The 17,411-nt window shown below is 39.9% G+C and overlaps 1 protein-coding gene across 1 annotated transcript in view; it reads right to left on the bottom strand.

Moving 5' to 3' along the window:
- PDE11A (phosphodiesterase 11A) overlaps positions 1-17,411 on the bottom strand; it is a 336,929-nt gene that overhangs the window by 143,192 nt on the left and 176,326 nt on the right. Inside the window, exons 6-10 of the mRNA XM_075284005.1 lie at positions 12,876-13,008; positions 8,015-8,090; positions 5,121-5,188; positions 3,536-3,628; positions 422-472 (exon numbers count right to left, since the gene is read on the bottom strand). Coding sequence (XP_075140106.1) covers positions 422-472; positions 3,536-3,628; positions 5,121-5,188; positions 8,015-8,090; positions 12,876-13,008 — 421 coding nt within the window. The remainder of the gene's footprint in view (positions 1-421; positions 473-3,535; positions 3,629-5,120; positions 5,189-8,014; positions 8,091-12,875; positions 13,009-17,411) is intronic.

Genomic DNA, 17,411 nt, shown 5'->3' with positions numbered 1-17,411 from the left:
AGCCGGAAGATGCCGCGGGGACGCTGCAAGGAGAAGACTGCTCGGAGGATCCAGCCCGACCCTCACTCATGGACTTGGTAAGTATAATTTGATCGAATGTTGCCTACCCCTGAAACGAGCATTTTCCCCCCATAGACTATAATAGGGTTCGATATTCGATTCGAGTAGTCGAATATTGAGGGGCTACTCGAAACGAATATCAAACCTCAAACATTTTACTGTTTGCTCATCTCTAATGTATACACCAAATGCCTGGGCTCCCAGTTTGTATTTTTTGTATCTGAATACAATAAAGCTTGACAAATCTTTATCAAGAAATTCTAGTGCTGCGGAGCATTTCCCTGGTCTTGATGCAGAAGTATGGGTATGATACACTGCTTAGTACGTTTAGCACAACTACAGGTAGACATGCATACCTTACCTTAAATTTATCAACTTCAGCTTTTGAACATGTTGCATGATAAGAAAGAACCTATATAAAAAAAGGGAAAAAATGACAATTACATTATTACAAACGATTTTTTAGCATCATATTGATCAACTGTGCAAAACAAGATGAAACCTGAAGCTTTTTAGGCTCTTTGACCCTCTTTAAAATGTTGTTTGTCTCATAAGTGGATTATTGTGCTCTCCTTAATTGTCCAGTCCATAAAGACTGTTTTCAAGTCATAGTCAATTTTCCGAGTTTTCCCAAGTCTCACTGCTCCATTGTCAATAGTTCCTTTCTTCACTGGCTGCAGCAGAAGACAATGAGGTCTACTGAAGTGGTCACATTGAGCATGTCCAAATGTCATAGCTAGACACCAGGATAGGGAAACCAATAGGGGACTTGGCTATCAGCAGAATTTGCAAGCAGTTATTATGGAATGGATAACCCCTGAAATCTTGGGACTTCTGTCATCTTAGGACTACTTCACATGACCTTCTGCCGGAGGCTCGTCTGTGAGGAGGCGGAGTCTAAGATCGGACCACAGCAGTCTCCATTGTGGTCCGATTTTAGACTCCGCCTCCTCACAGACGAGCCTCCGGCAGAACCAGCGTTGATTTGCCGAATGCTGTACACTGTACACTGGCCAATCAACGCTGGTCAATTCATTCCTATGAGAAAGAGAGTCAGCTCCCTCATAACAGCAAGCTGCCAGCTCTCCCGGCTAGCAAAGACGAGCCTGCGGCAAATCAATGCTGGTTCTCCGGAGAACCAGCGTTGATTGGCCGAATGCTGTACACTGGCCAATCAACGCTGGTCTATTCATTCCTATGAGAAAAAGTAAGCTCGCACGTAACAGCAAGCTGCCAGCTCTCCTGACTAGCAAGGACGAGCCTGCTGCAGAACCAGCATTGATTTGCTGCAGGCTCATCCTTGCTAGTCAGGAGAGCTGGCAGTTTGCTGTTACGAGCGAGCTTACTTTTTATCAGCGCAACTGCAAGCGCTGTGCAGTTAAAGCGCACGGTCCCCATAGACTATAATGGGGTCCGTGCGCTTTAACTGCACAGCGCTCCTCCTAAACACTCTCCTGCTATTTGTGGACTTGGTGACTCTCCTTTAGTCAAATAGTGGTTTCCTCTGAAACGAGCATTTTTTCCCATAGACTATAATGGGATTCAATATTCGATCGAGTAGTCGAATATTGAGGCTCTACATACAAGAAACGAATATCGAATCTCGAATATTTCACTGTTCGCTCATCTCTAATTATAACCCTTTATGTTTGATGCCTTTTTGCTTGTAAATAGAAGGATCATATTGAATCCAGAGGTCGAATATTACATCAGTCATCACTTTTAATATACCAAATACAGTCTTTCATTGGCCTGTGAATTCATGTGAGTTCAGAAGTATGACTAACACCTTCCAATATTTTTTTCCCATTGCAAAAACTCACTAATGGTCATTTAGATACATATAACAAGGCATTTTCTTATTCTTCTCTAATAGGGCCATTAGGATAAAGTCGTGGAATCAGATCTTATTTCAAGAAAAACATTTTTATAATGATCACCCGTCATCATTTTAAAGCATGTTCTAGAAAGTTAAAAGTCACTTTGTGAAATCCAGATAATTACTTCTTTTCTATGTGTCTCTTCTATAAATTCAGTTTAGCAAAGGAAACTGTGCCGTTTTAGTGGTTGCCTAGGGCAGAAGAGAGCAAACTTTAATGTGATATCAGACAGCTGGGTGCTGAAAGAGTAATCACCCTTTATTAGATAGCCTTCCAGACCAACATCATCCCTAAGGACAGAGCACGGAGACAGAAAAAGCACAGCCAAAAATATAGCTAGTGACAATGTGCTATTGACTAATGAATTTATAGGTCAGGATATTATGAAAACCGTTCATACATATAGAGCCCAATGTCAAAGAACCATCCCTGAGTAACAGGCAGGTAACAACTGTCTGAGAAAGACATGCAGTTGTCAAGTTTGTATATGGCACTACACAAATTATTATTGGTTTTGGACCATATGTAACTACACAAAGTATTATTGGTTTTGGACCATATGGCACTACACAAAGTTTATTGGTTTTGGACCATATGGCACTACACAAAGTATTATTGGTTTTCGACCATATGTAACTACACAAGGTATTGTTGGTTTTCGACCATATGGCACTACACAAAGTTTATTGGTTTTGGACCATATGGCACTACACAAAGTTTATTGGTTTTGGACCATATGGAACTACACAAAGTTTATTGGTTTTGGACCATATGGCACTACACAAAGTTTATTGGTTTTGGACCATATGGAACTACACAAAGTTTATTGGTTTTGGACCATATGGAACTACACAAAGTATTATTGGTTTTGGACCATATGTAACTACACAAAGTATTATTGGTTTTGGACCATATGGCACTACACTAAGTGTTATTGGTTTTGGACAACATGGCACTACACAAAGTATTATTCGATTTGGACCATATGGCACTACACAAGGTATTGTTGTTTTTGGACCATATAGCACGACACAAAGTACTATTGGTTTTGGACCTCAAAAATTTCATTTTGGCATCCATTATTATAGGCGCTTTCTCTAAAAACAATAACACTGGCATTACTAATACCAAGTTGGAGCCCCTGCTTATCCCTCTTAATAAATTAGACACATCTCCTGCCCTCCATGCCCCAGAAAACTACAGTATGGTATTAAGTCGAGCCATAATTTATGACAGTTTCCATAGTAAATCATGATGAATCTGCAACAGTCCTGTAGTAGAGTATATATGTATATATGACAACTGATTAAAGCAGGATCTTCCTGCTGTGTCTTGTCCATAGCAGGAAGGAGATTATTAAGCCCACCCCTTGCCCGCCTCCTCGGACATTATCTATCCAAAAATGGAGGGCATCAGCAGGTGTTTTCTACAAGATTGCTTGTGCCAGAATGAAGGCAATGGTGCACATTGAAAGAAAGATAGGGTTGTACACAGAGCAGATCTGCATGAGGACAGGTATAATTCAATGTCATCTATGTCATACTATACACCTATGTACATACTGTATCTAGAGATTTTACTTATAGACTACTCACATCCAGAGCCACCGATTGCTTTGCCCATGACTTCTTTACTTGGTCATACATTATCGTGTTGTTAATTCCAAGGCCACAAAATATAACAAAAGCCTAAACCAACACAAGACGTAAAGAAGCAATGAATACAATTTGCATTGTAGGACAACTTAGGCATTATATTATGAGCAATATTCCCTTATACAGAATAACTTTGTACACAAAAAAATAGACTTTTATACCAAAATCCAATTTTTCAAATATTTACTGAGTTATATGTCCACATCCTTAAAGAAGGTGTACAACTACACTTGGACTGAGCCCTAGGAGAATCTGGTGACCTAAAAATGGCCATAGGGTAGTATCAGCAGTAACTGGCGATTTAGTTGGAAGCAGCTGACCATAATAGGGGCCTCCTCACTCTCCCATAATGCCAGATGTCGGGGAAGAGAAGGATTGAGCTGTTCCATGTCAACATGCCCAATTCATTTGTTGTAGACCCTGCCAGAGAGGTCATCAGTGACGTTTCCCCCCCTCCCCATTTAGAATACACATTCGCTCAGCTGGGCATGCATATACTAGGAGAAATAGCTAAGGTTCTTATATGGTTATTATGGCAATGCCCAATAATTTGTTCTACAACCTTATTTGTAGACCAGATATAACAATGGCATAGCATGATTTTTGAGTCAAATTGACAAATAACTTGAGAAGTTTTCTGTGCAGATTAATGTCTATGGGACTACACTTGCAGGGGAAAGGCAACTTGGACTATTTTACATGGTGGATGTAAGAATGAATTTATAAAATTTTTCTACTGGATTTCATTTTAGTTTGTGGCCATATTTAAAATGTACCTCCAATTCTAAAAAAAACAACCTTTTTATGAATGAATAGTACATGTGAATATCAGAAACTTTACAATATATCTTATTTAAGAAATATGTTCCCTTCTCGATATATATAGCTGAGTTACCTTATACCTACTCTGCTATTTTGTGAGTAAGGTAGCTCTTTTAATACTACTATGTAACAGATAAGAGGCTACCAGTGCACAGTATGAAACAATAAATCAATGAACAGCTTCCTCCTCCCCCTCCCCTCTCCATAGATTCCTGTGAGTGAGATACAGATTCTATGTAAACAAACAGACTTATATGGAGATAAGGAGAAGGAGAAGAACAGCTTAGTAAGTGGAGAAGTAAATAGATTTCCTTAATAAGATATATTACAAAGTTTCTTATATTCACCAGTACTATTCATTTGTAAAAAGTTGTTTCATAATTAAGAGGTACACTTTAAGTAATGTGCTATACATACGTGTACACTATGCCATGTTTAGCAGATCAGGGCTAGATCACACAAAGACTACCAAGGGTGATAGCATCAGATTATTAACACTCAGTTTTTGTTGTAATTGCTTTGGCGCTCCTTCCTATATTTTAAGACCTGTGTGCATTTTACCGCAGATCAAAAGTATGTAAAGGCCTTCCATTACAATTCATGGAACGTTTTCATGCACTCAGTATTAGCTGCAGCCTGCGAAATGTGCAAATGTATCCACAGCATTGTATACAGAGCCTGGAAAAATATTGCTTACTCTTACCTCAAACAGTCTTTGATCAGCATCATCAAAGGGCTTTCCATCCAATCTGTTCAATACTTGCGCTACACCTAAAAATATACATACAGTGAAGGCTGCAGAATACAAATTCATACCAATAAACATATCAGGTTGGGTTTCGATTTTCCTATAGACAGTATAGAAGTAGTGCTATGCTATAACATAAGACTATCTATGCAAGGTGACATATATGCTAGACTAGAAGATTAAGGCGTACCTAAGAATCATAAAACCTTTTTTCATGAATGAATGTTAAATGTGCACATAGGAAACTTTGTAATATATCTTGTGAAAGAAATCTGCTCCTTGTCCACTTATCTGTCTGCGCAACACCTTTATCTCTTAGTATTATAGCACCCTTACCCATCTTTAGCCGCACAAAGAAGGAGGAGGCTGTTATTTTATATTGCCACATTCTGTGCAGTGCAGAGTCTTGTCTTGACAGATCGGTTCTGTCTCATTTACACTTGAAAAAGTAGACGCGGTCTCTGAAATGCGTTGTGTTTGTGAGCCTATAACAAAGCATCATATCTTCCCGAAGAAGCGCGGATAACTCTCTTCATTGGAGTTTCCATATTGTCTTGAGAAATGGAAGTGTCACTCACAGTGTAGCAGAATGAGTCTTTTCCAGCAGCCTCCTCCTCTCCCTCCCCTTTCCATAGCCGTCTCCGCAAAAAGTAACTAAACCTGATAAATGGAGAAGGAAACTTCCTTTTTTTTAATAAGATATATTACAGTTTCTTATATTCACATGTACTATTCATTTTTGATAAGTGGTATTATACATGGAGGTACGCTTTAAAATCATGCAAAAAGAGCAGTCACTATTAGGTTCTACTATTTGTGCACAACTGCGCTATATACAACTGTATATACATCCGCTCTTTTAAAGGCTACAGCAGATCTATTTGCAAATTAATATCTGATGGAATTGGGGATCATCATTGCTTTTCAGAAAAAAATGGAGCAGAAAATGATGAAAGAGTTTCTTAAAACTAAATGAAGACAGAACTAAATAAAACAGAAGAAAACACAGTATATATACAGTCCTATGAAAAAGTTTGGGCACCCCTATTAATCTTAATCATTTTTAGTTCTAAATATTTTGGTGTTTGCAACAGCCATTTCAGTTTGATATATCTAATAACTGATGGACACAGTAATATTTCAGGATTGAAATGAGGTTTATTGTACTAACAGAAAATGCGCAATATGCATTAAACCAAAATTTGACCGGTGCAAAAGTATGGGCACCTCAACAGAAAAGTGACATTAATATTTAGTAGATCCTCCTTTTGCAAAGATAACAGCCTCTAGTCGCTTCCTGTAGCTTTTAATCAGTTCCTGGATCCTGGATGAAGGTATTTTGGACCATTCCTCTTTACAAAACAATTCAAGTTCAGTTAAGTTTGATGGTCGCCGAACATGGACAGCCCGCTCTCAAATGATCTGAAAACAAAGATTTTTCAACATAGTTGTTCAGGAGAAGGATACAAAACGTTGTCTCAGAGATTTAACCTGTCAGTTTCCACTGTGAGGAACATAGTAAGGAAATGGAAGACCACAGGGACAGTTCTTGTTAAGCCCAGAAGTGGCAGGCCAAGAAAAATATCAGAAAGGCAGAGAAGAAGAATGGTGAGAACAGTCAAGGACAATCCACAGATCACCTCCAAAGAGCTGCAGCATCATCTTGCTGCAGATGGTGTCACTGTGCATCGGTCAACTATACAGCGCACTTTGCACAAATAGAAGCTGTATGGGAGAGTGATGAGAAAGAAGCCGTTTCTGCACGTACGCCACAAATAGAGTTGCCTGAGGTATGAAAAAGCACATTTGGACAAGGCAGCTTCATTTTGGAAACAAAAATTGAGTTGTTTGGTTATAAAAAAAGGCGTTATGCATGGCGTCCAAAAAGAAACAGCATTCCAAGAAAAACACTTGCTACCCACTGTAAAATTTGGTGGAGGTTCCATCATGCTTTGGGGCTGTGTGGCCAATGCCGGCATCGGGAATCTTGTTAAAGTTGAGAGTCGCATGGATTCCACTCAGTATCAGCAGATTCTTGAGAATAATGTTCAAGAATCAGTGACGAAGTTGAAGTTACGCCGGGGATGGATATTTCAGCAAGACAATGATCCAAAACACCGCTCCAAATCCTCAGGCATTCATGCAGAGGAACAATTACAATGTTCTGGAATGGCCATCCCAGTCCCCAGACCTGAATATCATTGAACATCTGTGGGATGATTTGAAGCGGGCTGTCCATGCTCGGCGACCATCTAACTTAACTGAACTTGAATTGTTTGTCCAAAATACCTTTATCCAGGATCCAGGAACTGATTAAAAGCTACAGGAAGCGACTAGAGGCTGTTATCTTTGCAAAAGGAGGATCTACTAAATATTAATGTCACTTTTCTGTTGAGGTGCCCATACTTTTGCACCGGTCAAATTTTGGTTTAATGCATATTGCACATTTTCTGTTAGTACAATAAACCTCATTTCAATCCTGAAATATTACTGTGTCCATCAGTTATTAGATATATCAAACTGAAATGGCTGCTGCAAACACCAAAATATTTAGAACTAAAAATGATTAAGATTAATAGGGGTGCCCAAACTTTTTCATAGGACTGTACCTATATATAAAATCACGAGTTAGACATCTTCACATAACAGTGAGCTGTTCTGAGGGACAACCTCAGCTCTGCTATATCTGTATTTAACCTTATGCACCTGATATATCTGGTAATACATGAATTACTGGCTTAAAATACTAAAATGGATGATAAGCCCATATTTGACATTCATAGAGGGTGTAATTGATCAACCTCATGACGTGAGTGGTTAAAGGTTCTCCTCTTATCTGGACCACTTACCAATTATCTGATGATTACTATTCCATATTGGAACACACAGCACAGATCTGATATGAAACCCGGAGAACTGGTCAGCCTAGGACGCAAAACGAAAAGAAAGCCGTGAGCGGACGGCGCACTTCTCATCTTCACCTTACATAAACATTTCATATCACATCCAAGACCTTTTGAGATGCAGTCCGTATTAGCAATAGCACTCTATTCTACTGTCTAGTGACTCATCTCAGCCTCTTATCTTACACTACAAGAGTCTGATTCCTGGAACGTGAAGAAACTCTAATGCATGCGATTAGACAGAAGTGGGGACAGTGGCTACATGGGTTTTAGGAGGTCTCGTGTCTACTGTCTGATTTGTTTCCCTACTATCTATGTATTTATTGAATTTTTCCATGAAAATTCTTAAACCCTTGGACAGACAGTCTATAAAAAGACCACCGAAAGTCATCATTACGCTCTGCACTGCACAGACTTACAGGGGATTCACCCAAACTCACAGCAAATTTCTCTCTCCTTCCCTTCCCTTGGATTCTTATCTGTAATTGCACCCAAATTCTTATTCCGTTTCATACACAGAAGTCTATGGAAAAATGAAAGAGGGAAGAGGAGGCTGCTGCTGGCTTATATTTTTTTTTGCCTTATTTTGTACACTGGCGAAGCCTTATCTCATTAGATATAGTAGTCAAAAAAGCTATCTTAAGTATAACAGAATGTATTTTCCAGCAGCCTCATCCTCTTTCCTCCCATCTCCATAGGCTTCGGTATTAAAGGTTACTCAGCCTGATAAATGGACAACAAAGCATTTTTCTTTATTAAATTATATTAAAAAGTTTCTTATATTCACAGGTACTATTCATTTATGAAAAGATATTCTATAGGTGAAGGTACTCCTTAAAGTTATACAAAGGATTTGGTGCTCTGTATTAGAAAAAAATGAGTTGCTATCTCTAGAATAATATGTTAAAAATGATTAAAAACTATTTTAACCCATTCGGAATTTTTTTTTTAAAAAAATGCATTTAAGAGTACAAATTAAATTTAAAGGAGAGGTCCAGCAGTACTAGATTTTTTATACTGATTGGTCTGACACTCAAACCCTGAGACAATCAGCTGATACGGCTGCCAGAAGCCATATACTAAGTATATAGGAAGAAGCAGCTTCGCTCCTATTCAAGTGAATGGGAATAGGGCTGCAGTTCCAAGCACCACGGCTTCCAGTCCGTAAAGGGTAGTGGTGGCACCTGGAACTGCAGCCTCGCTCCCATTCACTTGAACAGGAATCAGCAGGGTTGCTTTCAGCTGTATACTTAGTATATGACTTCCAGCAGCCACATAAGCTGATTGGTTTGGCGTTTGGGTACTGGCCTGATCACTATCTTCTAATCCTGGACTTCCCCTTTAAATCGAATGTGTACCTTTAATGCAATTTTTTTCTTTATCTGAATGGGTTAAAATAAGTTCTAAGAATTTTTTTTTTTTTAATACAGAGCTCAAATTCTTCTACATAGTCATAACTTTAAGGAATACCTCCAACTATAAAACAACTTTATATACATGAATATAAACTTTGTAATATATTCTAATAAATATATTTATCATGCTGAGTTACCTTTAATACATCAGTTGATGGATTCAGGTGTTGGACCTCCCAAAAAAAACTAAAGTATCAAAAATCTTCAGATCCTGGACAACCCCTTTAAGTAAAAAAAAATCAGCCATTTTTAGAAATGCAATGCAAACATATAATGAGAAAGCCGCCAGAGTAATCCTAACTGGCTATAACAAGAATAGGTAAAAGTTACTTTTCCCAAAAATATCAATGGCCATACTAAGCAGTCACTTCTACTCAATGTAAAGCTTCTCCTGTACCAGAGCATTTGCTCGCAATGGGATTTACATAAGAAATGCGTCCGTTGACATAATTTGCTCTGACATGTTATCACAGCCGAAACAAAGTTCTAGGGGCATGTATGAGGAACAATGTTTGTCTTGACTATTCATTCTGCGGTATGATGAATATTTTACAATGCAGCTAGAAGAAGCAGTATGAAGTTTTATCTATAATACATCTCTATAAAAGATGTAGATATACTGCAGAACTCCCCCCCCCCCCCAAGTAAATCTCCAACAAACATAAGGTTAAACTATCTATTAGGTCACCCATCATGGCTGTCATAATAATGCTTCCTGGCTACGGTCCTTAGGGGCATCAATAAGCAAAAGTGCATTGGATGTGCGAATCTTTGAACAGTTGGGTTGGTGCAGGGATACAATGTATCCTATTTATACATTGCTCAATGACTTGCTAATTCTCCCATGTAAACAATGAACTCAAGTGTAATAAAGATTTTTTACCGAGAAACTAAGACCTAAGTAGGCAACTGGAAGCTCTTCTGTGGCTTATCAAATATTTTTTCAGCATTGCTTATTTTCCTATAAGTAGCCCCATCTTCCTAATTCTTAGTAGGGAACTTATTTCTTTATGAAATATTGGCTATTGTTAACCCATGGAAGAAAACTTTTTTCAACCAGCCATAATAAATACAAATTTTAGCAATTAAAGGGGTTGTCCAGGCAACAATGGACAACCCTTTTAACTTTTAAAAAAGTTTCAAAAAATTTAAAAAATCTTTAAAAATTCATAATCACCAGTTCCTGATGCTCCAGTGTCCTCCCAGCACGTTTTGGTCCTTCTGCTGAACGGGTCTCTTCCGGAGTTCTTCTGAAGCTACTGATTGGCCTCAGCAGTCATGTGCCCATGTAGGCCAATCAGCGAATGACATGCGATGTCACTACCTCTGACATCACAGGTTTCTTCCTGAGGCCTGCTGAGACACCTGATTGGCCTCAGTGGTCATGTGAACTCCGAAAGAGTTCCAGGAGAAACCACTGGACCAGAAGAACTGGGACACACTGGGAAGACATTGGAGCATCGGGGAGAGGTTAGTATGCATTTTTCTTTATTATTTCACTGCTCCCAGCTGAATTAAAAGTGAAAGGGAATTGTCCAATTTTGCCTGGATGAATGGGGAGGAATATTCAGAGATAAGGTGTAAGGAAATTGCTAGAACAGCAATTCCCCAGTAGCTGCTGGTGAACCCTGGGGGGGAGGGGCACAATAGACAGTGAGTCCTAAGCTGAAACATCCCGCTGTCCCTTCCTGCTTGCCGGTCCTATCCTAAGCAATAGGCGACAACTGGTCAACAAAGCTCTTCCTATGTATGTGACACACAGAACTCAGACAAGACAAACAACAACAAAGGGAGGTCAGCTAGCCAAGGGTCTGGTAACAGTTGAGCAATGCAGTACAGAATCAAAATCCAAGAGAGTAGTCAAACAGTTGCTGTGCATGAAAACTTAGTGAAGGAGATGCAATGCAACACCCTTTATTTTCAGTATTGGTAGGGATCCAAGCAGTGGGACTCATGATGGAATATTCTAGCTTTATCAGATGGGAATATTCCTTTAAGTTTAATATACTAGCACACTGCCACTAGTCACAGATACAACTGACTATATGAGCACTTGTAAGAGTGGGTGTAGATTTCCCATTGAATCAATGTTGTTAGATTTCTCTGATTTCATGCAGAAGACAAGGCCACACAATTCAGGATAAAAGCTGAACATTTTTCTGACACAGATTCTGAAAATAATTATTGCCCTTTAAAACATAAATCACACATTATTCTTTTTCTTGTGAAAGTTATGCAGAGCGACATATTGGCACAGACTAAAGCAATATATGATACTGAGAAGAGACAGCTGAATTAACTCCTTCACAATTGAAGGGCTAACTTAGCATATCTTGAAGGCTAGCATCTACATCTCTAGAAAATGTCATATGCTGTTTGCCTTCCTGACATTACCTTTGGGCAAACTGCAATTACTGGTGACATTCATTTTCTCAGTTTCCCTAAAATTGCTCCTATAGACCTTTCTCAAATTTTCTTAATCAATGTTAAGTCCGACCGTCCACGGTTCTTAATCTACCTCTTGTCGTTGAATATTGTAGATTTGGATTTCTTCTTAGGGACACAAACTAAACAAATCTGTCATACACTGACAACCCTCACAATACATTATTACGGTTCAGATCTGAATTTTCCAAATCCGACTACAGTTACCTGAAAAGCTTTATAGAGTTGGTATTTTATTTTTGATCCTTATCCAGGGTGGAGAACAGGAAGGGTAAGTTCACATGGGGTAAGTTCCGCACTGCACCGGCATCCAGTCACGAATTCTGCTCCGAATTAGGCCCAATGAATGGGCCTAGTCAGGAGGAGGGAGTGTCTTCAGGCCGAATCGCAAGGCGAAACGGCCTGAAGAATAAGCACACCTGACCGGCTCCCATTGATTTCAATGGGAGCCATCTTTTTGGTCAGGATTTTGAGGCGAATACGGCCTCAAAATCCTGACCAAAAAAACCCTGTGTGAACTTACCCTTATAAATAGCATTCCTGGCTCTGGAGGACATTTTCTGTACTATATAAATAACTAATTGATTTGAATGGAAGTACTTTTCTCTACATATGACTCATGTGGACACCGCTTGGAAAACACATGGGCCCCACTATAGTCTCGACCCACTAGTCACCACTAAGATAGTTAGAAAAAATCTTTAAAATTCTGCAAATTATTTTTCTATGGGGTCCATGTGATTTCATTGCTCACTGCTTTTTAATGCATTCGGTATTCTGTTCAGGGGGGTCCCCAAGTAGACTCCCCGAAAGGAATACCGAACACAGGAGTGAACCGGACCTTACAGAAAATGGAATATATGTCTGCTATAGCTTGTCTAATGTTATAATAAATCTGGGGCTTCGGAAAATACTGTCCAAGCCCCCTTCTGATATAACTCACTTACCTCTGCATCAAAGCGAGGGTCTTGATAGGCATCACTTATGTTAACTGGAAGACCCGTGGAAGCAACTAATTCAGCTATGCTGTTGTTTATTAACCAGTCAGAGTATGAAGATTTCTCCAAGCTGTCTTTGAAACTAAGAAAGAAAAACAGGAAAACATCTGTAATAAAAAGTAGCTAAATCGAGAAAGATAGAAAATGGGAATATTACTGAATACAATGAAAAACTAATCTATTTATCCTATATAGGATATATTTCTGTGTTAAATAACGTCCCACACCACTTGACTGATGAGACAAGAGGTGTACTTCGGTGATACCAAGAAGCAGCTGGAGTCCAATCCAATTTGTGGTTAAAACAGCAAACGAAGGTTTAATTCAAATGAATAGATAGGTTACAGTCCAAAAGTTAAACAAAGTTAAAAGAACATAGAATATGCATGACAAATATCAAGTGTCAAAATGAAGAGAGTGAGAGCTGGTATGAAGGTGGAGTTAGTGCTCTACCCCCATGTTACCAAAGCCTGCTTATAAAGGCTGAGGACGCTTTACCCTCATCCACGTTTTTTCCCCATAAGGAAAAGTGTAGGTACGATCCTTCCATGTACTCCGGATCGTTCCTTGTTTGACCATAGCCCTAAGTTTGGCTACACTGACGTGTTGTTGTTGGTAACGAGACTTCTTCTACCTCCACCCAACATTCCACTAGCCCCTTCATCTGTCAAGGATGACATGCTGGACACAAATGCTACTCCATGACCTTCTCCATTCACACTCTAAGTTCAGCAAATTATGAGATTTAACATTCTGGTGCCTGTAGAATCCAGTCTTTCACTTAAAGTAGGACTCTCCTGTCAGTAAGATAATTGATTTATTGCCTCATTCTGTGCACTAGCAGTTTCTCATCTACAACCTAGCAATGGTAAAAGAAGCAGGAATTATTTGAGTGCCTTTTCTATCCCCCATCATCCTAGATTAATATGGGGAAAGTAACTCTACCTGAAAAGTGAGCAAGTTTTCTATAAAACCTTGAAATTATAAGGTTAAAAATTCCAAATCCTGCAGACTGCTGCTGATATCAGGAAAAACGGTCTTTACAATATGATCTTGATATTGATAAAAATGAGGGTATTGCAATTTGTATTTATTGCATTACCTTCCTGTATGTATATGACATAATACATTTTTCATCGATTTTCATATAGCGGCTCGTTCACTTTAACTTTGGACGATACAATTAGACGCTGTGCATAAGCACCATGGACAGCACCTAACATACCATATAATCTAAAGTATAGAGATTTGTCATTTTTTTGTCTGTTAGAGATTCAAATTCAGAATTCAGCAGAATTACTAATAATTGTAACCGGCTACAACCTAAGTCCTAAACAGCTGAACCTAAGTACTCGTAACAGCGTCTTGACATTTTGCTAAAATGCTAAAAAGAACATGACTAAATTCTAGCAAGCTGTCTAGTATTATTGTAGCAAACACATTGATAATGGAGTGGTGTTAAAAGCCCGGAGCAGATCGCACTTCTGTCTATGCTATGATTTTTGGAATAAAGTTGTTCATACAATGGACACATGTAGGGATTCTTAACAGGTTAAGGGTGAATCTAACTTGAACTAAAAAATTTGCATCTTGCTAGACATGTGGTATAACTAAAGTCTTGTGGGCCCCGATGCAATCTTTTGTCCGGGCCCCCCTACCTCATCCTTATAGTGAATTCTTGATAGTGATGGTTACGGGTTTTAAGGAGTTTAATCAACCTTAATGTGGTTAGGGGTAATCTGTGGGTCTCCTTGGCTTATGGGCCAGATGGAAGCTGCAATCTCAATACTGGTGTCAGTGCTTATAGGCCCCCTAAGGCTCCTGGGCCCTGGTGTGTCAGGAGGGGTGTTCCCAGCTAGACTGTCAGAAACACCCTTCTGATAGTGAAGAGCTATCGGTAAATGGACCGATAGTGCTTCACCCAGGGCACGTAACGGGCTTTCTAGCGGTAAATAAAACCACATGTGCCCGAGGACATAAAAGGTCCTCTTTAAATTCCAATGTGCCTACTTTTCTGTATTAAACACGCTCAGTCATGAATGAAGAAACTAATCTAGATAGAAAATGATTAAAGACAAGATAGGAAAAGTTCTAAGATACAATAAATCTACTACACAAATCTTCTTATTAAATTTTCTTATTAAATGTTAAACCTGTTGACTATGGTAGGATCACTATGTGTATTACCTGATTCAGTCATATCAATTTTTCCGTATAAGACAACATATGTGCCAGAATTATCGAAAAGGAATTTAGAAGACTGAAGAAAACTTGTCATCGCTCTTCATCTTCTACTTCCCTGTCTGTGCTACTTTGGATGTTCCTTCATATGATGGGAACAGGAGTGGAGACAGAAGACAGCTGACCAGTGAAAGGACATCATTAGGACAGGACTCTTAGCGTTGGATTACTCGGCTCGATGAAGAACGCAGCTAGCTGCGAGAATTATTGTGAATTGCAGGACACATTGATCATCGGCACTTCGAACGCATCATTAGGACAGAGTAGCAGGAGAAGGGGGAAGATCCATATGCCAAAACCTGACACTTGTTAACTAAGTCTACAAACTGAATATTACAGTATTGGAGAGATGATAAAAGAAAATAGCAGAGATCTGAAATTTTAACTTTTTATTTTGCGTGAATGTCACCATGACTAATATTTTTAGGTAACATTTTTTATCTTATAACTTGTTTTGACCATGTAGGTTGTTGAACTCACCATCATATCTTAAAGTACTGCTTAAAACGGTTCTTCCATAGGGTTGAGCGATCGTGTTCGGAAAAAATCACGATCGGAATTCCGAACACAATCTTTTTAGGTGGGATCGAGATCGGTAGTATTTCCCACAATGCCTTCACACTGAGTATATAGCGTATACTCAGTGTGAAGGCTCTGCTGTGGTTCCATAGGAATGAATGTAAGCAGCCGGCACACAGCCTTAACCCCCTGCGCGCCGGCTGCCTCCACTCATTCTAATGGGAGACTAAAGTAGCATCTCTAGTAGCTACTTACCTCCAGAGATGGCTGCTCTGCTGCTGTTCGCCTCGCTGCTGCTCCAGCTGCAGTCTTCTTCGCCTCGCTGCCCCCTCCCTGCTAGGTTAGGAGAGTGTGGGCGGGTTAGGAGAGTGTGGGCGGGTACGGGGCGGCAAGACGTGACGTTTTCCCTCCTAGTATCCGCCCACACTCTCCTAACCCGCCCACACTCTCCTAACCTGGCAGGGAGGGGGCAGCGAAGGGAGAAGAAGACTGCAGCTGGAGCGGCAGCGAGGCGAACAGCAGTGGAGCAGTGGAGCAGCCATGTCTGGAGGTAAGTGGACACCAGGGGGGACTAAGTAGCCAGAGGATTAAAAAAAATCCTCTGGCTACTTAGTGATTCACTACACAGCGTGGATTCTAACAATTGTTAGATCCCATGCTGTATAGTGAATAGGATTGCTTTTAAATTCCGATCTCCGATTAATAAAAAAATCCCATTGACTTGCATTGGGATCGGAATTGGGTTCGAGATCGGGTTCAAATGAAAAATGATCGGAAATCGGATTTTAAAATCGATCCTGAAAAGTCAGGATCGGCTCAACCCTATTCTTCCATCAGGACAAGTTCAGTTTATATTCCTTATTACGACATATGGACATCATAGAGGGACGTTCTCCTTTCAGTACCCCTTAGACCATAGTGTAGGATACTCAACTTTCAGAACATGGTCCGAACCTGGACTGCGGCCACCAGCTGTCTGAATCCCGGCCTCCTCGCTCCTTCAGATTGACAATGGTCAGGAGACTGATATCTGACTGCTGCCCTTGAATGTATTATTATCATGAGACGTTACCTAATGAAGTCCCCAAGAAGATAGATGGGGAAAAGGGTACTGGTGCATGTAATCCCTAAGGGCTAAGTGCTGGGGGTGTTTAGATGAGGAGTTAGACCCTAAAACTATACCTGGTGAAGAAAAGTCTAGCTACAACTCTGCAAGTGGCAGTATAACAGCATGTTCCAACAATGTCCAACAGACCACAATGACTTTTAATGGGGGCTACCAGGTTCTGTCCTGGTTTCACTTTACTGGTAAAAACAGTGTTGCATGCTGTGTTTTTTCTTAATGTGTACAGTGGCGTACCAATAGGGGAAGCAGTGGTGGCACAGGCGCTACCTACCTTGTCACACACTACTACGGGATAATACTCCACTCCGAGGTGGCACTGGCACATGTAAGCAGAGATACTTACAGGAGACTGATATCTGCACCTTTTTGCACTGATATATTATACTAGTGTCCATAGGGATCAGCACATATCCCTACTGCTCACAGTGGAGTAACACAAGTATGTCTATGCCACTGTTGTTATGCAGGGGCAAGAAGGCAGAGTTGCCAACAGGCTTCTTACACCTAGCCTGTGAACACGCAGTTAGCAGGGGATCACATTGGAGCATGGTACTATGTGGGGGCACTAAGGGGGTCATTATTTTGTAAGGGGGTACTAA

Source organism: Leptodactylus fuscus, chromosome 8, assembly GCF_031893055.1.
Source record: "Leptodactylus fuscus isolate aLepFus1 chromosome 8, aLepFus1.hap2, whole genome shotgun sequence".
NCBI lineage: Eukaryota > Metazoa > Chordata > Amphibia > Anura > Leptodactylidae > Leptodactylus > Leptodactylus fuscus.
The sequence above is the reverse complement of the archived record's forward strand: the minus strand, read 5'-3'. Positions and strand labels throughout refer to the sequence as shown.